The 21013-nt window shown below is 38.2% G+C and overlaps 1 protein-coding gene across 1 annotated transcript; it reads left to right on the top strand.

The window, feature by feature from the left end:
- The first annotated feature begins 329 nt into the window (after window positions 1-329).
- ATP5MG (ATP synthase membrane subunit g) lies at window positions 330-5674 on the top strand. Its single transcript, XM_053691289.1, has 3 exons — window positions 330-494; window positions 1192-1352; window positions 5391-5674. The coding sequence occupies exons 1-3, from the start codon at window positions 431-433 to the stop codon at window positions 5487-5489; spliced, it is 324 nt and encodes a 107-aa protein (XP_053547264.1). The 5' UTR covers window positions 330-430; the 3' UTR covers window positions 5490-5674.
- The last annotated feature ends 15339 nt before the right edge of the window (window positions 5675-21013 follow it).

The raw sequence follows: 21013 nt of genomic DNA, 5'->3' as shown, positions 1-21013 counted from the left end.
TGAGCTCGTTAGGTTTCTAAATATATACATATTTAATCAATGGATCACGTGGAGGTGACATTGAGACGCTGTACTAATTTTTATTTAATGCTCTGGAGGACTGTCGAATGATAACTCCACCCACATGTCAGGTTTAGCCGGAAATTACCTATACGTCACTAAACTTGCTATAGGTTGTTCTTTTTTTGTCGCTCTATCCTTGAAATTCTATCTCTTTTGTTTTTGGCGGCTCTCTAACCATACTTACTCCCACTCTTCTGCTCCCGGCGGATGACCTTTTGATACACGTTCTCTTATTGGTGGACTCGGTTGTTCTGGGCTGTGCTTTTTCCTTCCGCAGCTTCCTGTCTGTTGCTCCTGGAGGGTGACATTGGGCCTCTCTAGCTGCTCTCTTCTCGTTGCTCCGTCTCTGTATAGTTCACCTAGCAGTATGGCCCAGGCAGCGCAAAAGCTGGTCAAGGCTGTGACCGTAAGGGGCCCTCAGCTAATTAGCGGTGAGAAATGTTTTACTTTCTTTAGAGACTTAGCATAAGGGCGCAGGGTCCGAAAGACGCAGTGCCTGAGGCGGGAGGGGTATGAAGCAATGTGGGATGCGCATGAAACAGGTGTTTTCGGGGACACAGGCGCTTAGGGCACCAGGGGTTACGGAGTAAAGGTTCCCGGGATGCTTGGGATAGGTGATCAATAGGGGCTAAAGCTCAAGGACAGACTTAGGGGTCCAGATGCTGGGAAACACTGATGGATGAGAGGACCTGAGAATAAGCTATTCATCAGTTGAGGTGTCTTGCCCGGTGTAGTTTAAAAGCAAAACGAGTGAGGAGCGCATGTTACTTAGTTTGTAAAGAGCTGCTGAGATTCAATGATCAGGGGGTAATGTCTTTGGGGGGTGGGGTTCAAAAGACACGCGCATTGCAAGTTGCTGCTATGAGAGAAAGTGTTTGTGAGGCTATTAGCTCTGAGAGTGAGTGAGGAATATCTTTGGTTAGGGAGCAGTTAGATAACTATCATGATGAGATCTGCATTGGGACTAATGGAAAGGATGTATGTCACAGGCCTGTTAATAATGTGCAAACGGGCAATAAGAATAGGATAAGTTGTAAATGGGATTCTGGTAGTTTTATTTAGCTTTCAACATTTGGATGATTTGTTGGTGATGTTTTTAAGTGTAACCATCTCTTCTTACTATTCCAGCTGCTGTCACATATTCACGTCCTCGCTTGTCTACTTTCTGGTACTATGCCCGGGTAGAGCTGGCTCCCCCAAGTCCTGCTGAAATCCCAAAAGCCATTGAAAGCATTAAGGGACTAGTGAAATCTTTCCAGGGTGGCCGCTGGTCACAGCTTACAGTCAGGGTAAGAACACAAAGGTCCTATGTTAATAGAGCTGATTGAGGGTTCATTGCTTTTGACGGTTACGTATATTTCTTTTAATTTTCGCTTACGCTATTTGTGATGACAAATAAGTTCTACACCAATCATCATATACTTTGGGGAAGGTAGCAGAATCTGATTTGTATTTAATTTATCTCCAGTACAATTTTAGGATTTTTTTTTTTTTTTTAGATTACAATTCCTAGAAGTGAACTACCACCGAAGTAATGCAATATGTCTGCATCTCTGTGCCAGCGTTACTCAGGCTTTTTTTATTTTTTTATTATAAGACCTCATGCTTCTTTTAAAGAAAAAACAAAATTGACATTTACACTCATTTTCATATAACTGCATGTAATAGACACTACTATAAAGAATAATATGCACAGATACTGAAATAAAAATCCAGTTATAAAACAGTTTAAAAACTTACTTAGAAGCTGTCACTTTGGCTCTGTTGAAAAGGTAGCTGGAAAGCCCTGCAAGTGGCAAATAAGACACTCCCCCTCCCCCTTCTTTTGCATATGAAAAGACCCTTTACACAAACAGGAGCAAGCTGGAGAAGGTAGCTGACGGTATTCACATAAAACTTTGGGGCTTGGTTAGGAGTCTGAAAATCAGAGCAATGTTATATAAAAATTAGCAAAATTATACATTTAAAAAAAAAAAAAAAAAACTTTATGGGCTATATAAATAGATCATTTACAAAACATTTATGGAAAGAAAAAATTAGTGTATAATGTCCCTTTAAATGGATGTGAAAGTCAAAATTAAACTTTCATGGTTTAGGAGACTTTTCAATTTGCTTCTATTATTAAATGTATTTTGCTCTCTCTGTATTTTTTTTTTTTTTTATAAAGCGTACCTAGGTAGGCTCAGGAGCAGCAATGTACTATTGTGAACTAGCTAGTGATTGGTGGCTGCACATATACACCTTGTCATTGGCTTACCAATGTTTTCAGCTAAGTCTCAGTAGTGCATTACTGCTCCTTCAAGAGACACACACATATATATATATATATATATATATATAAACAGGCAAGAAATCCCCAAAGGCGGGAAGGATTGAGACTGAAGCTACATCCAAAGTCAGTTCAAAACCAGTTTATTGGCAGAGTGCAGGTACAAAAGGTGAAGCCAGAGCAAAAACACCTGACGCGTTTCGCACATGCGCTTCATCAGAGGTGTATATATATATAATAAGGAAAGAGGAAATCTGGGGGGCGCACAGCTTAACACAAGAATAGATATTAACTATTTGTAAAGTAAGTGTGTTACTTTCTGCACAATGATTGATACACTGAGTGCCTGGGCAGTCCTGTCATCAGTGTAGACTCAGCTGTTACATGCACCTGTAAAGAACAATCGACTGGACAAGAGCCAAAGGAACATCTCTAATCCAAACAAGTCTACAACTTACCTCATAGGATTGAGGTCACCTCTGGTAAGCACAAATTCACTTACCTCAGACAAAGAAGTGTCGAATGGCCTAAAGTAACAATCATTGTGCAGAAAGTAACACACTTACTTTACAAATAGTTAATATCTATTCTTGTGTTAAGCTGTGCGCCCCCCAGATTTCCTCTTTCCTTATATTCCTAAACAGTGACACGGGTACACTGTATCAGCGGCAGTACGCATACACATCACTATTACTACTATTGTTGAAAAACAGCCCTTACAAACAAAGTGTCAGAGTTTTGGACTGTCCCTTTTAACAAAGGATGCAAAGAGATCTAAGCAAAATTGATAATTCAAGTAAACTGGAAAGTTTTTAACAAATGTCATGTTCTAGCCAATCTATTTTTTTAATTTTTTACTTTACTGTCCCTTTAGGTGTTTGCTGCCTTGCATTTCAGGATTAGTTATGTAGGTGATAGGAAAACTACATAGTCCTTGTAACACTTGGTGCATATTCAGAAAATATTTTTTTGACTCTGGATATCCTACTACAGACATTTTTCCGGTAGCTATGTTTACAGTGTTAAGAGTCTTGTATAGACACACTCTTTTTTTTATTTTATTTTTTTTATTTTAATCCTTGTTCCTTCTTAAAGGGAAATTTAACTTTTCTTTTTTTTTTTTTGTCCTTTCATGATTCAGATAAAGCATGTCATTTTAAATAACTTTCCAGTTTTATTTCTATTATCTAATCTGTTTAGTTCTCTTTGTATCCATTCCTTTGCTGAAAAGTATGCCTAGGTAGACTCAGAAGCTGCTGATTGGTGGCTGCACGTATATGCATCTTTTCATTGGCTTTCAGCTAACTCTCAGTGCGTTGCTGCTACTTCATCAAAGAATAACAAGAGAATGAAGCATATTAGATACTAAAAGTAAATTGGAAAGTTGTTTACAACTGTATGCTCTATCTGAATTGTGAAATAAAAATTTTGGGTTTCATGCACCTTTAATGTTTTGCATCAGCTGGCATAGTGTTTGAAAGAAGTAGACTGAGCTGTATCCTTATCGCTGGCTTATAAAGGGTCATTTGGGTACATTTTTAAGACTTTTTCCAATGGTTTTTATGTTCTGTCATGATAGAGGACAACATGGATAAATCACTCTTCACTTTTTGGATTTAAAGCACATTCAGGTGAAAAAAAATAACATGCATCAATTCATGAGAGCATATTATTTTTGTACTAATGTTCCTTGCTAACTATGTGCTTAACTTGCCAAGCCACCCCCAACACATTGCGTCTCCTAAGCAGGACTCAGACAGTGATTGGAGCTACGTGCTTATGCCACTCCTAATTGCAGCTCCTGGGTGGGGCTTTAACTGTATGTGTATCCTATTTGTGAGGGTTAAACACAATCCTTTAGAAAAGCTTTTCTTTGTGATTGACTCCATAGTTAGCAAGGAACATAATACAAAAATAATGTGCATATTTTTTTAATTTATTTTTTTGGTACTAGAACATCTTTAAAGGACTACTAAACCCAATATACGAGCATAATAAAGAGGCAATGCAAAAGCACTTGGTTTCAATTTTAAATGAGTAGTTAATTTTTAAAAATTCAGTAACATTTTCCTTCCTAATACACCGTGTGTCAGCCAATCACAAAATGCATATTCGCATATCCTGTAAATCTTGCACATAGTAGGAGAAGGTGCATATAAAAAGATTGCACATTTTTATATAATGAAAGTGAATTGAATTAGAACATTGTTTAAAATTGTGTGCTCTGGGTCATAAAAGTTTAATTTTGACTTGAGTGTCCCTCTAACCTGCAGTGAATCTCAAAATTAAGTGATTTATCCACACAAAATCACGTTCTTATTAGAGCATTTTGTTTTTGCACTAAAATTTCCATTTAAGCCTCACTATTTTTTATTCTACTTATATATAAATCCCTTACCTAACTCTTAAATGTCCTATACATTTTGCAACCTCTTACTTAATGTTGTTGTGTTTGTACTTCTTTACATAAAGAAAGGAATCTTCAGATAGTTTGAAAACTGAGAATTTATTTGGTGCAGCCGGACAAACAAGCTTCAAGTAATATGATATTTCTGAGTTAAAGGGACAGTTAAGGGAAAATTAAACTTTCATGATTCAGTAGGGCATGCAATTTTAAACAAATTTCCAATTTTACTTTTTTCATCAAATTTGCTTTGTTCACTTGGTATTCTTTTTTGAAAGCTAAACCTAGTTAGGCTATAACTGATTTCTAAACTGTTGAAAACTGTATGCTCACTCCCATGGAGTTATTTATGAGAAAGCACTGGTTGGCTAAAATGCAAGTTTGTCGAAATAACTGTTAAGGGGCAGTCTGCAGAGGCTTAGATACAAGGTAATCATAAAGGTAAACAGTACATTAATATAACAGTGTTGGTTATGCAAAACTGGGGAATGTGTAATAAAGAGATTAATTTTAAACTAACAATTCTGGAGTAGACTGTCCCTTTAAGTAAAAATGTTTATAATAAGGTGCAGGAGTTTTTATTGGTCTATGAAAACAGTAAACCAAAGACAAGCAGAGTAACTTTTTCTCCCTGACTTTTCTATCCTTTTGCAGGATGCCGCACGGAATGGGCTTGTTGCCACAGAGGTCCTAATGTGGTTTTATATTGGAGAATGCATCGGGAAAGGTGGCCTGGTCGGATACAATGTGTAAGACCTCTTGTGTTCACCATCTGAATCCTGCACCTACTCCTCTCACCTGACATCTTGGACTGAATAAACGGCGGAGATGAGATCTCTGTGCAACTCCACAGATTATCGGCGTTGTCTTTATTCACACTGTGTCATTATGTTGTACAAACACTTTATCTGGAGAAAAAAATCAACCTATTTAAAATATTCAGGCTCTCTGTTTTTCTTTTAGCACAAGGGGGGCAAAGTGCCGTCTTACTGTAATATTTTATATTCATTTTCTGTAACGTGCACTTATGGATATCACATATCTCTTGCCAGTGTGATATTTGTAGCTCCTCCCCTGTTTTGTACTTAACCAGCGTAGTTAGATGAAGTATCAACATATTGTTAAATTAAGCACTTAAAGGGACGGAACACTCAGAAATAAACTTTCATGTTTCAGAGTGTGCCATTTTAAAGGACTTCAATTTACTTTTATCAAATTTACTTTGTTCTCTTGGTATCCTTTGTTGAACTGTATACCTAGGTAGGCTCAGGAGCAGCAATGTGCCACTGGTAGCTAGCTGATTGGCTGCACGGCTTGCTCCCAGTATTACATTGCTGCCCTTCAACAAAGGATAAATAAGACCTTTTTTTAGAACGTTGTTTAAAGCTGTATACTCTATCTGAATCGTGAATCATTTTTTGGGGGGGTTGTATGTCTCTCTTAAATATTAAAGTAGATGTGGTCTACCATAGCAATGACCAACATTTAAAGGGACATTGTAATACAAATGTTATAAGCTCATTACAGCTTGTCATTTTTGTATTACTTTACAATAGATAACCGTGGGCTGGTTTACATTTCATTTGTAAACTTCATAAACTGGTAGTAATGGCAATGATCTCACTCAAGTCACTGGAAATTTTAAATGTTAAAGGGATAGGAAAGTCAAAATTAAACTTGCATGATTCAGATAGAGCACGTAATATTAAGACCCTTTAAAATTCACTTCTATTTCACATGTGCTTTGTTCTCTTGTTATCCCTTGTTGAAAAAGAATAAGCACATATCCTACACCAGTGGGAGCTACTGCTGATTGGTGTCTTTTATATATTTGTTTCTTGTGATTGGCTAACTAGATGTGTTCAGCTAGCTGTTCCTTCAGCAAAGGATAACAAGAGAATGAAGCAAATGTGATAATTGAAGTAAATTGGAAAGTTGTTTAAAATTGTATGTTGTATCTGAATCATGAGAGCATTTTGGGGTTTCCTGTCCCTTTTTAATAGCTGTTTAACATTTACATTCCAGTTAAAAACTTTGTAAACGCATAGATCAAGTCCCAAGCAGCACACTGCAGGTTATAGGGTGGTTTTCCACCCGGCAGCACAACCCGTGTCCTGCTGCTGTACGGGACTTATGTTATCAAGGGTTAGTATTGCAAAAATGTCAGTCTTAATGAATAAACAAAGAAAAAGGGCACCTCTATGCAGTTACACAGAGAACGGAAGTACAAGCAGGAGTTTACTACAGTGCACACAGAAACCGGTGTCTGTACTCAAACAGTTGACTGGAACTGCAGGGGTCAAGTGGAGCGGGTGCAGCCACCAATCGGCAGCTACCGAGCCTATCTAGATATGCTTTCCAGCAAAGGATATCAAGCGAATGAGGCAAATTAAATAATAGAATTAAATTAGAAAGTTGTTTAAAACTGCTTACACTTTCTAAATCATGAAAGAAAAACATTTGGGTTACATGTCCCTTTAAGGGGTTTGTCCCCAAAACGTTGCTGTTTTGGACCTGTTTCTCTAATAAACTTGACATTTATAGGAGTGCTGTGGATTTTTGCATGTGTCACAGTGATTGGGAGTTGGTCAGTGGCTACTTTAATTGTGCACCCTTCATACAAACTCTTCTGCTGGATCATTGTTGTTAAGTGTCAAGAGGATTCTAAGAGTAAATTGCAAAGCTACTTACAGCAGAAAGGCGCCATGCTTAAATAGCAGCAATCTTTGATATCTAGGGTTGCGTCCTGACCAGACATTTCGGATTCAAACTGTTTTACTGCTTACTCAAGTCTAGGTTTACCAGGTCCCAGCCCTTCTCAGCTTGTTGGGTGCCAGAAAAAGATTGCTTGTGGTAAGAATATGGTTATAGTTTTATAGATACATGCAAAACAAAAGAATTAGCTATAAATATTAACCATACATGTTTATATTATGGGAGTGGTTACCTACTGGGGTGATGGCTCCGCACAAAGATTGGAGGAAGCAGCCACGGGCATGGCTCAGATATTCAGAACCTGACCCAGAATCTCAATTACCTTCTTGCAGGATCCATCTCTTTATACCGTGAGAGCTGGAGAGGACAAACTTTGTCCAGTCTTTTATTGTAGCCCTTTAGTCACAAAATGTGGCAAATTTTAAGTCATGGGTTTTTTTTTTGGGTGCATTTTTACACAAACATTGCACTTTCACTGTTTATATCATCATCTGTATATGTTTTACTGCTATAAAACATCCATATTTGTATTCAACAAAGTCCCACGAGTACAATAATACCCCATGTACAGCTTTTGGGAAGTTACAGGGCCAAATATGGGGCCTGCTTCATACATTGAAATTTCCAACATTGATTTTCTGGGCCTATGTCGTCTGTAAGATGGTATGGTAGCCCAGGAATGAAAATTACGCCTATGACGGCATACCATTTGCAAGAGTAGGCAACCTAATTCCAAAAGGGGTATGTCCAGTCTTTTTTTTTTTTGTAGCCCCATAGCCTGGCCAAATTTAGTGGCCATGTTTTTTTTCGTTTTTTTTTTTGCTGTGTGTTTCACACAAACGCTGCTCTTTAAATGTTTATATTATCCTGATATAAAACGCCCATATTAGTGTTCAGTGAAGTCCCACGAGCACAATACCTCCCAAGTACAGGTTTTATGTGTTCTTGTTTTTTTTGGAAGTTACAGAACTAAATATGGGGCCTGCCAATTTTAGTCTTCATACATGGAAATTTGACACATTGATTTTCTGGGCCTATCTCGCCTTTCAGATGGTATGGCAGCCTAGGAAAGAAAAGTTCCCATATGATTACATACCATTTTCAAAAGTACACAACCTAGGGTATTCTAAATAGGGTATTTTGAGTTATCACTTTATCAGGACTTTAGAGTAGCTGGGCTTAAAGGGACATTATACACTAGATTTTTCTTTGTATAAATGTTTTCTAGATGATGCATTTATATATACAATCTGGGGGTTGTTTTGTAACAATGTATAGTTTTGGTTATTTTATAACAACATTGTACTGGTTTTCAGACTCCTAACCAAGCCCCAATGTGTCAGATATATACATGTATTTACAGTCTACTGCTGGCTCCTGTTTGTCTAATCTGTCTTTTCATATGCATGGAAGGGGGGGGGGGGGGTATCTGCACCCAGCCCCTTTTACTGAGTGTTCCAGCTAATCTCATCAACAGTGCTAAACTTGGAAAAGGTTTTATACTGGATTTGTAGATCAGTATCTGTGCATATTCTTTATAGTAGTCTATTATATGTCCTTATATGAAAATTGGTGTATACTGTCCCTTTTAATGTAAACAGTGACAGGCCAAGATCTGGGGATCCAGAAGTCAGTACAACAATTAAGTTTGTACAAGCAGCTGACAAAGAATAATCGGGAGAAGCTGAAGTCAGGAATATAACCACCAATAAATCAACAACACGGAATAATTTGAATCGTTTACCTCTGTATGGAAGACTCTGAAACAGTCTAATACATAGGCCAGGTAAAGATGGGCAGGAAGGGCTATTAGTAGCTAAAATCCCTCCTAACTACTATTTTTTTTACTGACTGCACTTTTCTGGGGTTACTTTTTGCAGGCTGTGGGGGAGACCCTACAAATAAAGCGCTAGCCACACAGTCTCTGGACATTCTCAAATTAAAATGGGGGTTGATTAGGAGGCTGGTTTAAAAATATCCGAAAAATGCTTTAGTTTAAATTCCTGGAAAGTATACGGCTTCCATGTGTCTGTTTTTTGTACAGCACATATGAATTAAAGACTAGATTTTTTTTGTACCAGGTTTTGGTTTTGCAGTGAACCAGAAATGATTATATGCACTGATCATCTAAATCTACTCCCCCCATATATTTGCACTTTGCTTTTTGGATTTGTGCGTCCTTTCCCCTGACAGACACTGGCACGCTACTTTCATTGTGGACAGTATGTACACGTTGTCTTTTTTGTTGTCAGTGTACTGAAGGGCCAGCACTTCATCATGGCATAAAACTGATGTTTTGCCTCTACGGTCTTTGCTGTATGTCAGCTTCTGGGAGAAACCTGTGCGATTTTTGCGCAATATGCAGTAGGTTAGGATTTCAAAATAAAATAATTTTTTAAACAAATCTATGCTGCTATAGTAGTTGTCGCCCCATAAATGGTAGCCTTTGTTCAGCAACGGTAGGAGGAGATCCCACACAATCTTGCTATTTGTGCCTATGGAATCTGGGCAACCAGCTGGATCAAGATGGCTATCTTTCCCTTCATAAATGAGAAATGCCCAGGTATAACCTGTGGTGCATTTGCACAATTTATACCATTTCATTCCATAGCGAGAATGTTTAGATGGAATATATTGCTTAAAAAGCAATCTTCCCTTAAATGTAATTAGGGATTCATCTACACCAATGGTTTTCAAACCTGTCCTTACTCCCCCCTTAAACTCCTTAAAGAAAATGTCCAGTCCCGCTCATATCCATAAAACTTCAAATTTTAAAGGATAAATGAAAGACTGGGTGACCAATGAAATGAACATTATCAGGCCCATTTATCAAAGGGCTTGCGGACCTGATCCGACACTGCGGATCAGGTCCGCAAGACCTCGCTAAATGCGGAGAGCAATACGCTCTCCGCATTTAACATTGCACCAGCAGCTCACAAGAGCTGCTGGTGCAACGCCGCCCCCTGCTGACTCGCGGCCAATCGGCCGCCAGCAGGGAGCTGTCAATCAACCCGATCGTATTCGATCGGGTTGATGTCTGGCGATTCCTGTCCGCCTGTTCAGAGCAGGCGGACAGGGTTATGGAGCAGCGGTCTTTAGACCGCTGCTTCATAAGTTGTGTTTCTGGCGAGTCTGAAGACTCGCCAGAAACACGGCCCTTCAAGCTCCATACGGAGCTTGATAAATGGGCCTGAAAGTGTTTACATAACTTGCTGAGTGAGTTCTGCATACAGCTAACGGACAATATTGTGCAGCTCCCTGAAGGTCGGTAACCCTGCATTCAGAAAGTAAGACCATTGCACTCATAAGACATTATTATTTTGTGTGCACACTATCTAACAAAAAATCCAATACTGTGTTCAAAAACTTTTGGGAACATTTATATTGTAAACACCAGCTTTTGAATATCAAGATTTTCACTATACAAACAAAAGAGGACATTGAATTGATACATTATTTTATGAACAAATACATTGTTCTACGTATTCTATTAGATACATTGCTCCTATTTGTTAATATTTACTCATTTTAGTTGTTTTTAAATCAAGTGATATAATTTTAGGTTCCGAAATAATAGATGATATCTACTGTGGTTTAGTTTTATTAAATTGTGATCACAATTAATTTTATTTGTTTTGTTGCATTTTATTATATGTATTAAATGTACTTGTAAATCAGTTGATAGCGTTTTTTACTGGATATTTCTTTCTTAACCCCTGCTTATACCTTTAAGCGCCGCTCTCACCGCCTTTTAGGCTACCACCTTTTAGGTAACATTTCTATTTTTCTAAATTAACCATTTTGGGAGAATAACAGGATACCAGAGAGGAGGCTATTTTGGGGTAATATTCAGCTCTAGGGTCGAGAGTCTTTTTAAGTTTTTCTTAACGTTGCTGGCATATAAATGTGTTTGTGTAGCTATATTCTCATGTTGTCAGTTAGAAACAGGTTAAAATAATGTATTGGCTCACAAATTGAAATGCAGGTTGTGATGCCAGGACTTGCTATAAATGGGGGTATTTCAGGAACGGTTAAGTTTGGTGGTACCCAATTTTCTTCTGAGATTCTAGGAAGTTCTGAGCGCCTCTTTTTATAAAGTGATAGGCTGGGAGCACCATCCCTAGAAGCCACACTTAGGGGCTCTATATCAGATGCTGTTAGAGTGCCACTATCAGATACAGCAAAGGTGCCACTCTCTGAATCACGTGGGAGAATGGCGTATGCCTCTTCTGAAAATAGTAACATGCCATGATGCAAAAGGCATTTCTACCTAGCACTAACTCTTTTAACCCACCCACCAAATTAGTATACAAAATATACAGAATATATATATATATATATATATATATATAACTAAATAAACAACTACATTACACTAATATATGCCCATTATCTAAACCAGTTAACATACCTTTACTTTTATGCATATCATTAATTTTGTGTTTTTTTAATATGACACTGTTTTTGTATTGTACTATACTCGGTGCAGAGATTTTCTACGTTTGCTTTGTCTTCTGCTGTATGACAGCACTGTTTTCACAGCGGCCGTTTATAAGATGGCCCTGGGGTTTCTGCATGCTATGCGTGGTGAAGTTCTCACCTATGAAGTTCTCAACCTTGTGCCTTGCTTGGATAAATGCCTTGAGCTATGGAGCAAAACTTTTATCTCTCTAATTAATATACTTGACAAGTTACTTTGTGGATGCATTTTTCAACATTGAGAATTATGTATTCACTTCTGAAAAAAAAATCTATATTTCCTTTTAATCTGTCAAGGATATTATAGTGTTTAACTATGGATTTCCTAGCAACTAGGCTGTTATGGTTACTATGTTTTGTTTTGACAGCTTGCCACGTCATTTTCTGCCTCTGTGTTGTGTCATTTTTTGGCACAAAGTTTTCCTGTAGCTGGCACTATTTATGAAGAGTCCGCAAATAAATTGTGCCCTTTGTTTGGAAATCATTCCTGGATGTGCTGCTGATCTGTGTATGATCCAAACCCCTCTCCAGACACTACACCCTGTTGGACTCTGAACTAAACTCAGACCTGGCTCCCCACCTTGTAAAGTGGGGATCCCTACTAGACAAATCACTCACCACAAATGACTGGGAACAAGCGCTTGAGCGAACCAAAAAAACTATACATTGCATCACCCTATTTGAAACTTATTATAAGTTGGTGGCTCATTGGTACTACGTGCCCACCAGGCTAGCTAAAATATTTCCTAGCGCTTCCCCGTATTGCTGGAGAGGTTGTGGTCAGAGAGGGGACTCTCTACACATCTGGTGGGAATGCCCCAAAATACGCCCCTTATGGATAAAATGTTTTAGAGCCCTTCCCAAATTGGGAATCTCCCTACGTAGCTCTCCCGCAGTTGCCCTACTACACATAGGTACTCATTCCATCCCTAAACACCATGCCTGCATAAGTATATACCTCTTTATGTCCATTAAGCATCTGATAGCCTCTGACTGGAAATCGGAGTCCCCACCTAGCTGGTCGAGAGTTTGCTCCTATATGGCCTACTTATACACCATGGAAAAAAGCATATTTTATAATCTGTGTATGATCTGCTTATTCATTTTTTTGACCTTCTCTTTGGATCTTAATTCTGTAGTGTAGGGCTAAGAAACCTTGTAGGATGACACCTTTTGTATTGTTTGTTAACTTATTTAAGTAAGAAACCTTTTTCTCACAGATACTAGAAGTTTGTCAGTTCCATGGAAGATCATTTTCTTCCAGCTTGTCCCCAAAAATATCTTCAGTAGTAACCTCAAATAATAACCTTTTCACAAGATTCTACTTTTAGTATCTCAATATAGTTGACATAGACTCTGAGATTCACAGTTAGGGAGCAATTTGTGAGCAGCAGAATGTTCAAGGACAATGAATGCATGAGAATCAAATCAAATATTTTTGTTTTCTCACTTCTGCTTCCTGCGCATCAATATCTAGGAGCAAATGTTAAATTCTGCTAGTGGATTAGTATCTCTACATGGATGTCTTTCTGACAATAACCACAAGATGGGGACATTAAGTAATAGATCTTCTGACAAGCAGTCACAGTTACCAAGCCAGTTTTTCAGTTTTGGGAACAAATTACTTCATGAATATAGAATTGTTACCTTGTGTATGCCACTCTTCCAACTGCTCTCATCACTGGTTTGCTCAAGAGAATCAGAAGGAAGAATGGAACATACTTTGTCATTTCCCTCTATGGTCTGAAGAGGCTTAGGTTTATGGTACAACACATTTCTGTTGGTTCCTTCCAGTCTCTCAGGGAATTCTATGGTGTAGATCATTACCCCCAGGACCGGACTGGGAACAAAAATAGGCCTGGGCATTTAAAGGTGGAGCAGCCCACATCAGTTAGACTTCTGCCAGCTAGGTAGCCATAATAACCAGAACTCTCACTCTGCAGCACCTCTGCTTAACAGCCAGCCAGAAATATATGTTCTGCTCTACAAAATAGGCTGATTGTAACAGTTTTACTATTGTTACTCTTATTAAGAGAGGATGGGGCTTCTATATAGCAGCAAGGCCCACATAAGAGCCCGGCCCACCGGGCATTTGCCCTGTATGCCCTATGGCCAGTCCGGGTCTGATTACCCCATCAAGATCCATGTAAGCATGCATTTCCGTTCAGACTAGTGTAATGATACTGAAACTCAAGAGGAAGGAATCAATTAGCGGCACAGGAACATGGAAGGATTGGCGAACTGCTGATAGAAGTCAAACAAGCTGAAGGTGATAAACAGGAAATTAATCCACAAATAGTAGCTAGATTAAAGGTGAGCAATAATCAGACAAGGAAAAATGGCAGGAAGTGACCTCGTATAGGCCCAGGACCAGTCACATGATCAGAGACAGGTGAAGAGAGTTCAATATAACGATGTAGGAGCCAGGTTCAAGGTAAGGTAAGAAAGCAAACAGATTTGGGTTCTGAAGTGGCAGATTTACAGAGCAAAGGGTTAGTTAGAGACCAGGGTTTGATAACAGATGTGCTCCTAACAGCTAGATTGAGCAGTGTGGATGCTAAATGAACAAAGCTCAGTGAATAAATATTCCATGTGTGATTAAGTCACCACTACAAGCCTATTGTTGAATGTATGATTCCTTTTTTGCCTTGGGTTGTACAACATATTTATCTACAAGAGGATTTCATCAGAAGTGATCTACTCTCATTCCTTCATGGTTCTCTCTTCCAGTTCTTTTAAAGGGATAAGAAACCCAAAAATGTTGTTTTGAGATGTAGACAGAGCATACAATTAAAAAAAAAAAGTTTCCAGTTTACTTCTATTGTCAAATTTGCTTTGTTCTCTTTGTTGAAGGAATACTTAGGTAGGTGTCTTGAGCACTACATGAAGCTTAAGTCCCTGCTTTTTAACAAAAGATACACAGAGAACAAAGAAAATGTGATCATAAAAGTCAATTAGAAAGTTATTTGAAATTTCATGATCTATCTGAACCATGAAAGAAAAAAAAATTGGGTTTCATGTCCCTTTAAGCTTTTCCAATCTCCGGCCTGTCACAGCCCCTTTTTTTCTCTTGAGTTGGCATCTTTATGGAGGTACAAAGTAACAATCTTTATGGTTTTCTGGTTGCAAGTTTCTGAGCTGCAGATATTGAACCTTCTCTTCTTCTTTATAAGAGTCAGTGATTTAAAGGGACACGGAAACCACATTTTTTCTTTTGTAATTCAGAAAGAGCATGCAACTTTCTAATTTACTCCTATTATCAATTTTTCTTTGTTCTCTTGCTATCATTATTTGAAAAAGAAGGCATCTAAGCTTTTTTTTTGGTTTCAGTACTCTGGACAGCACTTTTTTATTGGTGGATGAATTTATCCACCAATCAGCAAGGACAACCCAGGTTGTTCACCAAAAATGGGCCGGCATCTAAACTTACATTCTTGCATTTCAAATAAAGATACCAAGAGAATTAAGAAAATTTGATAATAGGAGTAAATTAGAAAGTTGCTTAAAATGTCATGCTCAATCTGAATCACAAAAGAAAATTTTTGGGTACAGTGTCCCTTTAATTCACTGTTCAACAGGTTGATTTTTTTTATCCGAGTGAAGACTCATTTCATTAAAAGTTAAAGGGACATAAAATTCAAAATTATACTTTCATGATTCAGACAGAGCATAGAATTTTAAACAACTTCCCGATTTACTTCTATTATCACATTTTCTCCTTGTCCTTTGTTGAAAAGCAGGAAGGTGCACGTGTCTGCAGCTCTATATGGCAGCAGTTTTGCAATAATGTTCTTCATTAGCAAAAGCACTAGGGGGCAGCATTACTTCCTGTCATGTAGTGTACGCTACCCTATCTAGAGATCTCTTCAACAAATAATAAGAGAACAAAACAAATTTGATAATAGAAGTAAATTGGAACCTTTTTTTTAAATTGTATTCTCTATCTGAATCATGAAATATATATACAATATATATACAGTCAATCACCTTGTCAAATACCATATACCTTTCAACCATTATACCTGTTTTTTGTAACATTTATATGAATAATTTTTAATCCGATAGTGTTTATATGAGTGTAACTGTCATTTTTCTTTGTATACCTTTAGAGACAACCAAAACTCATAATATAATCCACTTAATAATTATTAGTGCAACTTTTTTTATGCACTACCCTTTACACAAAGGTTTCAGTCACGCTAACCCGAGTATAAAATGTGATTGTGTTCTCACCATCGCGTTTACTTTCAACTTGTATTTCCGATGCGTAAAAAGCCAATATTACTCATATGCAACAGTTAGCGTGCCACTTGTATTCCAGCTCTATATGTTTACCAGCCAGCCTCTGCTATATGACAGGAAAATGTGAACTAACTTTAATTTTCTACATTAATGCATATTTTTATTTTACTGAATCTTATTTTGTTTTTTAATTATTATTTTTTTACCCTTATATAGTGCTGTTTTTTTTATTTATTTCACCTGGGTCCCAATGATGTTAAATTCTCTGGTCTAGTGTGATTATGTTGAAATTATTTTTATTAAATTTTTCATAAATAGATCCTGAGTTTGTTGAGACATTTTACACAAAAAATACTGTTGCAACATTTCAAAAAAAGATCCGTAATAATTTCTATCATATTCTTTCATCTCATATTAATGTTTACCAAAGTTGCTTGCAATAATTATCTCAGTGGTCTAGTGTGATTATCTAAGAAGTCTTTTCAGGATTGTGAGGTCCATCAAAGAAATTTAGAGAGGCTAATTTTAACTTGAGAGCTTCACTCTAGAATAGGGTGACCACGTGTCCCGTATTGCCCGGGACAGTCCCGCATTTCAATGGTCTGTCCCTGGTCCTGGGTACCTTCATTCATTGTCCCGGACTGGAGTGAAACTGAGAAACTGACAGCACACTGACAGCAGTGACGTCACAGCCGCGCGGATTGACTCACTCTCACTAAGACTCTAGTAGGGCTAGGTGCCGGCTTCCCTCAGTGCAGATCATGAGAGTGTTAAGACCCCTCCTAGATGACATCCCCACTATTCCAGGGGGCCAGACTCCAGACCAGAGGCGCCACCCGCTAGTGACCAGTAAATTGAGGGAGCCGCTTCCGGACTGGAATCTGGATACTAATTTCATTGTGGTTGCCGCCACAGCTCTAGTCTAGCTAGCCTTTACTAGCCTCTACTACTGTCTATATAATGCGATGCAACAAGCGTGGACCCAGAGTCGGACCATGGACGTCGGTGGAGTTGAGAGAGAGAGAGAGAGACCGGTGGAGTCAATGCTGTGCCTGCCCTAGACATTTGGACTGCAGCAGCGGAGTTGAGCCGACAAGGAGAGCGTGCCGTGCAGACAGAGACTTCTATTGCCATTCTCCACAATCGCCAAGTTGCAGTGCGGTGTGTAACAGTATGTTATGTTCTAGTCGAAGTTACTATTAATAATATATGGAGAAAAAAAAATTAGTAGGAGAATAAAACTCTGCGGTCACATTAGAGAATGTGACCGCAGAGTTTTATTCCCCTACTAAGTTTTCTTTTCTCCATATATTATTAGTCTATACTATCAGACTACAATGGGATGAATGGGCAATTTTTTTAATTTATTCTAGCTCAATACCTACCTTTTTCTGTGGGAAGTGTTGCTTTTCAAAAAATGATAGAAGATTGGCCAAAGAGAAGGCTTACCTCCCATGCGCTCCTGCTAAACTGCATAACTTCATACTTCCTTGTTTAGCAAAGGCACAGGAGAACATCAGGCACTATACTACAATAATTAAACACAATTAATTGTAATCTATCAATATGTGCACAATAACATATTGATAGATTACAATTAATTGTGTTTTAATTAAAAGGACATGAAAGCTATGCATTTCAAATTTAAATACAAAAATATTTGGATAATACATGTTTGCAAATGTATTTATTTTTAAAAGATATCCCAACTTTTGTAATAACTTTTTTTTTTTTCCACGCACTGCTGTTACAGCATTATGCCTCATGAACTATTTCAAGTGCCTGATGTGGGATTATTGCATACATTGAAAAGACAATGCATATTAATACATGCAGTGGGTATTAACAAATCCAGTGATATTTTCAAAAACAAGCACCTTTTTTTATTGGGGGCGGGGCCTTGCTGGGGGGGGGTGTCCCTGAATGGCAGTTTGGATATGTGGTCACCCTACTCTAGAAAGAGAAAAAAGTGCAAACAGACGCAAGTGCCATATTGAAAATAACGAACAAAAGCGCTAAAGTGTTGCACTTACAATGTAAAACTTTATTATCCGCAAATAAAATAATCCGGTTAAAAGTCATCAAACTTGGTTCTCCGAGCGGCCGGCGTTCCTTTATGCTGCTTGCGTTCCTTTATGCTGCTTACAATCGTCCACGTTACTTGGCATTATTTTGAACAGTGTCTTTTTCTGCCGTAAGTAGATTCACTGCTTCTAGGACTACGGGTGCTCGTGGGCTCTGTATACCTCTATGCGTTTCGTCCGCTAGCGTGCAGACTTTCTCAAGAGGATAGACGTTTCCTTATCCAGTCAGTCATTCTTCCTTATTTATCCATACAGGGCTAGCGGTTGTTTGTAATAAAACAAGATCACATATATTGTCATGTTAGGTATTAGAGCGGTTCTGATCCTTAATCCAGTAACAAATTTCAAAGCTAAAAACCCATTCTTGTATTCAAAAGGAGAATCAGCCCTTTACTCAGGATTTACAGACTCTAGAGACATGGGTAGATAACGGAGACTATGCATCCTATCTAGGAATAATTTTTGAGAGCTGTTTATCTCACTCTATATGTCTTAAGACACATACATTAGATTTTACGTGATTTATCTTCCAAGTTGATGAGTTTTGCTCATCTAGCTCCTATTAAGTACGAGCATGGAAGGCCAAGATAATTACAAATTAAATAATCAACACCAGAAATGTATTTTTATTCACCTTTATCCTAGTTAACATTAACCAGAGATCCCATCCTATGATGGACATGCTAGGAATAGAGGAAATCTTTATACCTAGTAAATATTAGCTAAGATACAGGCCAATATATAGAACATTCTGTTGTTAATTATATCATTTCAAATTTTCTTTATTGCTAAATCCTGTCTACTATGATTGTCTATATCTTTATGTAAATAGATTCTGCAGCACTATACAGAGGGTTCAATAAAATAAGAGAAGCCTGTGAAAGGCAGAATGGAACAGAATGATTAGAGGGTTCTGCTTCTTAGCATTTGGATCCTTCTTAAACATGTCCTGTTTTCAGATCTGAATCCATTCCTGACTATGGACCCAACGATAACAAACTTGCCATTATGGAGAAAAACAACACAAAATGTTTGAGCTTTGGATCATTGGGCCATATGAGTTTTGCCCTTTCTGTTTCTGGGTTTCAGGGTGCTGCTGCTGATCTGGTTTGTTACTGATCACAAGTATGCTTTCTCTAGATCCCAAGATGGTGATTATAAATAATACCAAGTTCTGTCTTCTGATATCAAATTGCTAAACCTAACTATTCCTGATTAAGCATGTAGTTTGTTCCTAAACTTGATCCTGTCTTACAGCCATTATCCATCAGACTTGTCATATCTGGACAGTTAAAGGGATACTAAACCCATATTTTTTATTTCATGATTGAGATAGAGCATGCAATTTTAAGCAACTTTCTATTTTACTCCTATTTTTAATTTCTCTTTGTTCTCTTGCTATCAGCAGGAATGTAAACCTTAGGAGCCAGCCCATTTTAGGTTCAGAAGAATTGATAGCACTTGCTTATTGGTGCCTACATTCAGCCAACCAATAAGCAAGTGTAACCCAGGTTCTGAACCAAAATGTGCCAGCTTCTAAGCTTTACATTCCTGCTTTTGAAACAAAGATACCAAGAGAACTAAGAAAATTTGATAATAGGAGTAAATTAGAAAGTTGCTTAAAATGGCATGTTCTATCTAAATCATGAAAGAAAAAATGTGGGTTTAGTACCCCTTTAAGAAATAATGTACCAACACCCCATACCCATTCCTACACCAAGGTTTCAATCAATAATCTGCTTTGACAACACCTTACTTCCTATTCAGTCATTTTGATTTTGATTTTGGGACCGATCGTTGGCGGGTGGGAAGCGGGTGGGCTGCCCATCGCTGGAGGAAGGTGGGAGTGGGTGGGACCGCTACTCCACGCTACAGGGGAAAAAAACCCATAAACATAAAGCTGCGTTATTGAGGGAGAAGGAGAGAGGAGAGGCAATGAGGGGGATCATTTGAGGTAAAGGGATCTTGGAGGGGTATTTCCAGTACTTAAGATGGCCACAAATAGGTAGTGGGGGAGGGTTAGAGAGCTGTTTGTGGGGATCAGGGAGGTTAGGGGAGATAATACCCTGCAGAAAATATATAATTAAAAAAATAATAATGTATAAAACCCCCTTATTTTTATACTGGCATACAAACGTGACCTTTTGGGGTGGGGGAGGTAAGAGAGCTGTTTGAGAGGGGGGTCAGGGAGGGATCAGGGGGTGGGATGTGTCAGGTGGGAGGCTGATCTCTACACTAAAGCTAAAATTAACCCTACAAGCTACCTAATTAACCCCTTCACTGCTGGGCATAATACAAGTGTGGTGCGCAGCGGCAAATAGTGGCCTTCTATTTACCTAAAAGCAATGCCAAAGCCATATACAGTATGTCTGCTATTTCTGAACAAAGGGGATCCCAGAGAAGCATTTACAACCATGTGTGCCATGATTGCACAAGGTGTTTGTAAATCATTTCAGTGAGAAGCCTAAAACTATTTTTTTTATTTGATCGCATTTGGCGGTGAAATAGTGGCATGAAATATACCAAAATGGGCCTAGATCAACACTTTGGGTTGTCTACTAAAAAAAAACATATAGTTTTGATAGATAAAAAAAAATGCGGGGAGACTTTTGTGCGGCGGCCATGATAGGTCACAGATTTGTGTGCTACTCCAGGCTTGATAGATTTGGCTTGACAAAACACTGTAACAAGTCGCCATCTGGCAAGAAATTAAAACTGCTGCAATCAAGCTAATCATCCTTTACCTGATGATCCTAA

This window comes from Bombina bombina, chromosome 8 (assembly GCF_027579735.1).
Source record: "Bombina bombina isolate aBomBom1 chromosome 8, aBomBom1.pri, whole genome shotgun sequence".
NCBI classification, from domain to species: domain Eukaryota; kingdom Metazoa; phylum Chordata; class Amphibia; order Anura; family Bombinatoridae; genus Bombina; species Bombina bombina.
Note: the sequence above shows the minus strand (reverse complement) of the source record. Positions and strands in the feature narration are given on the sequence as shown.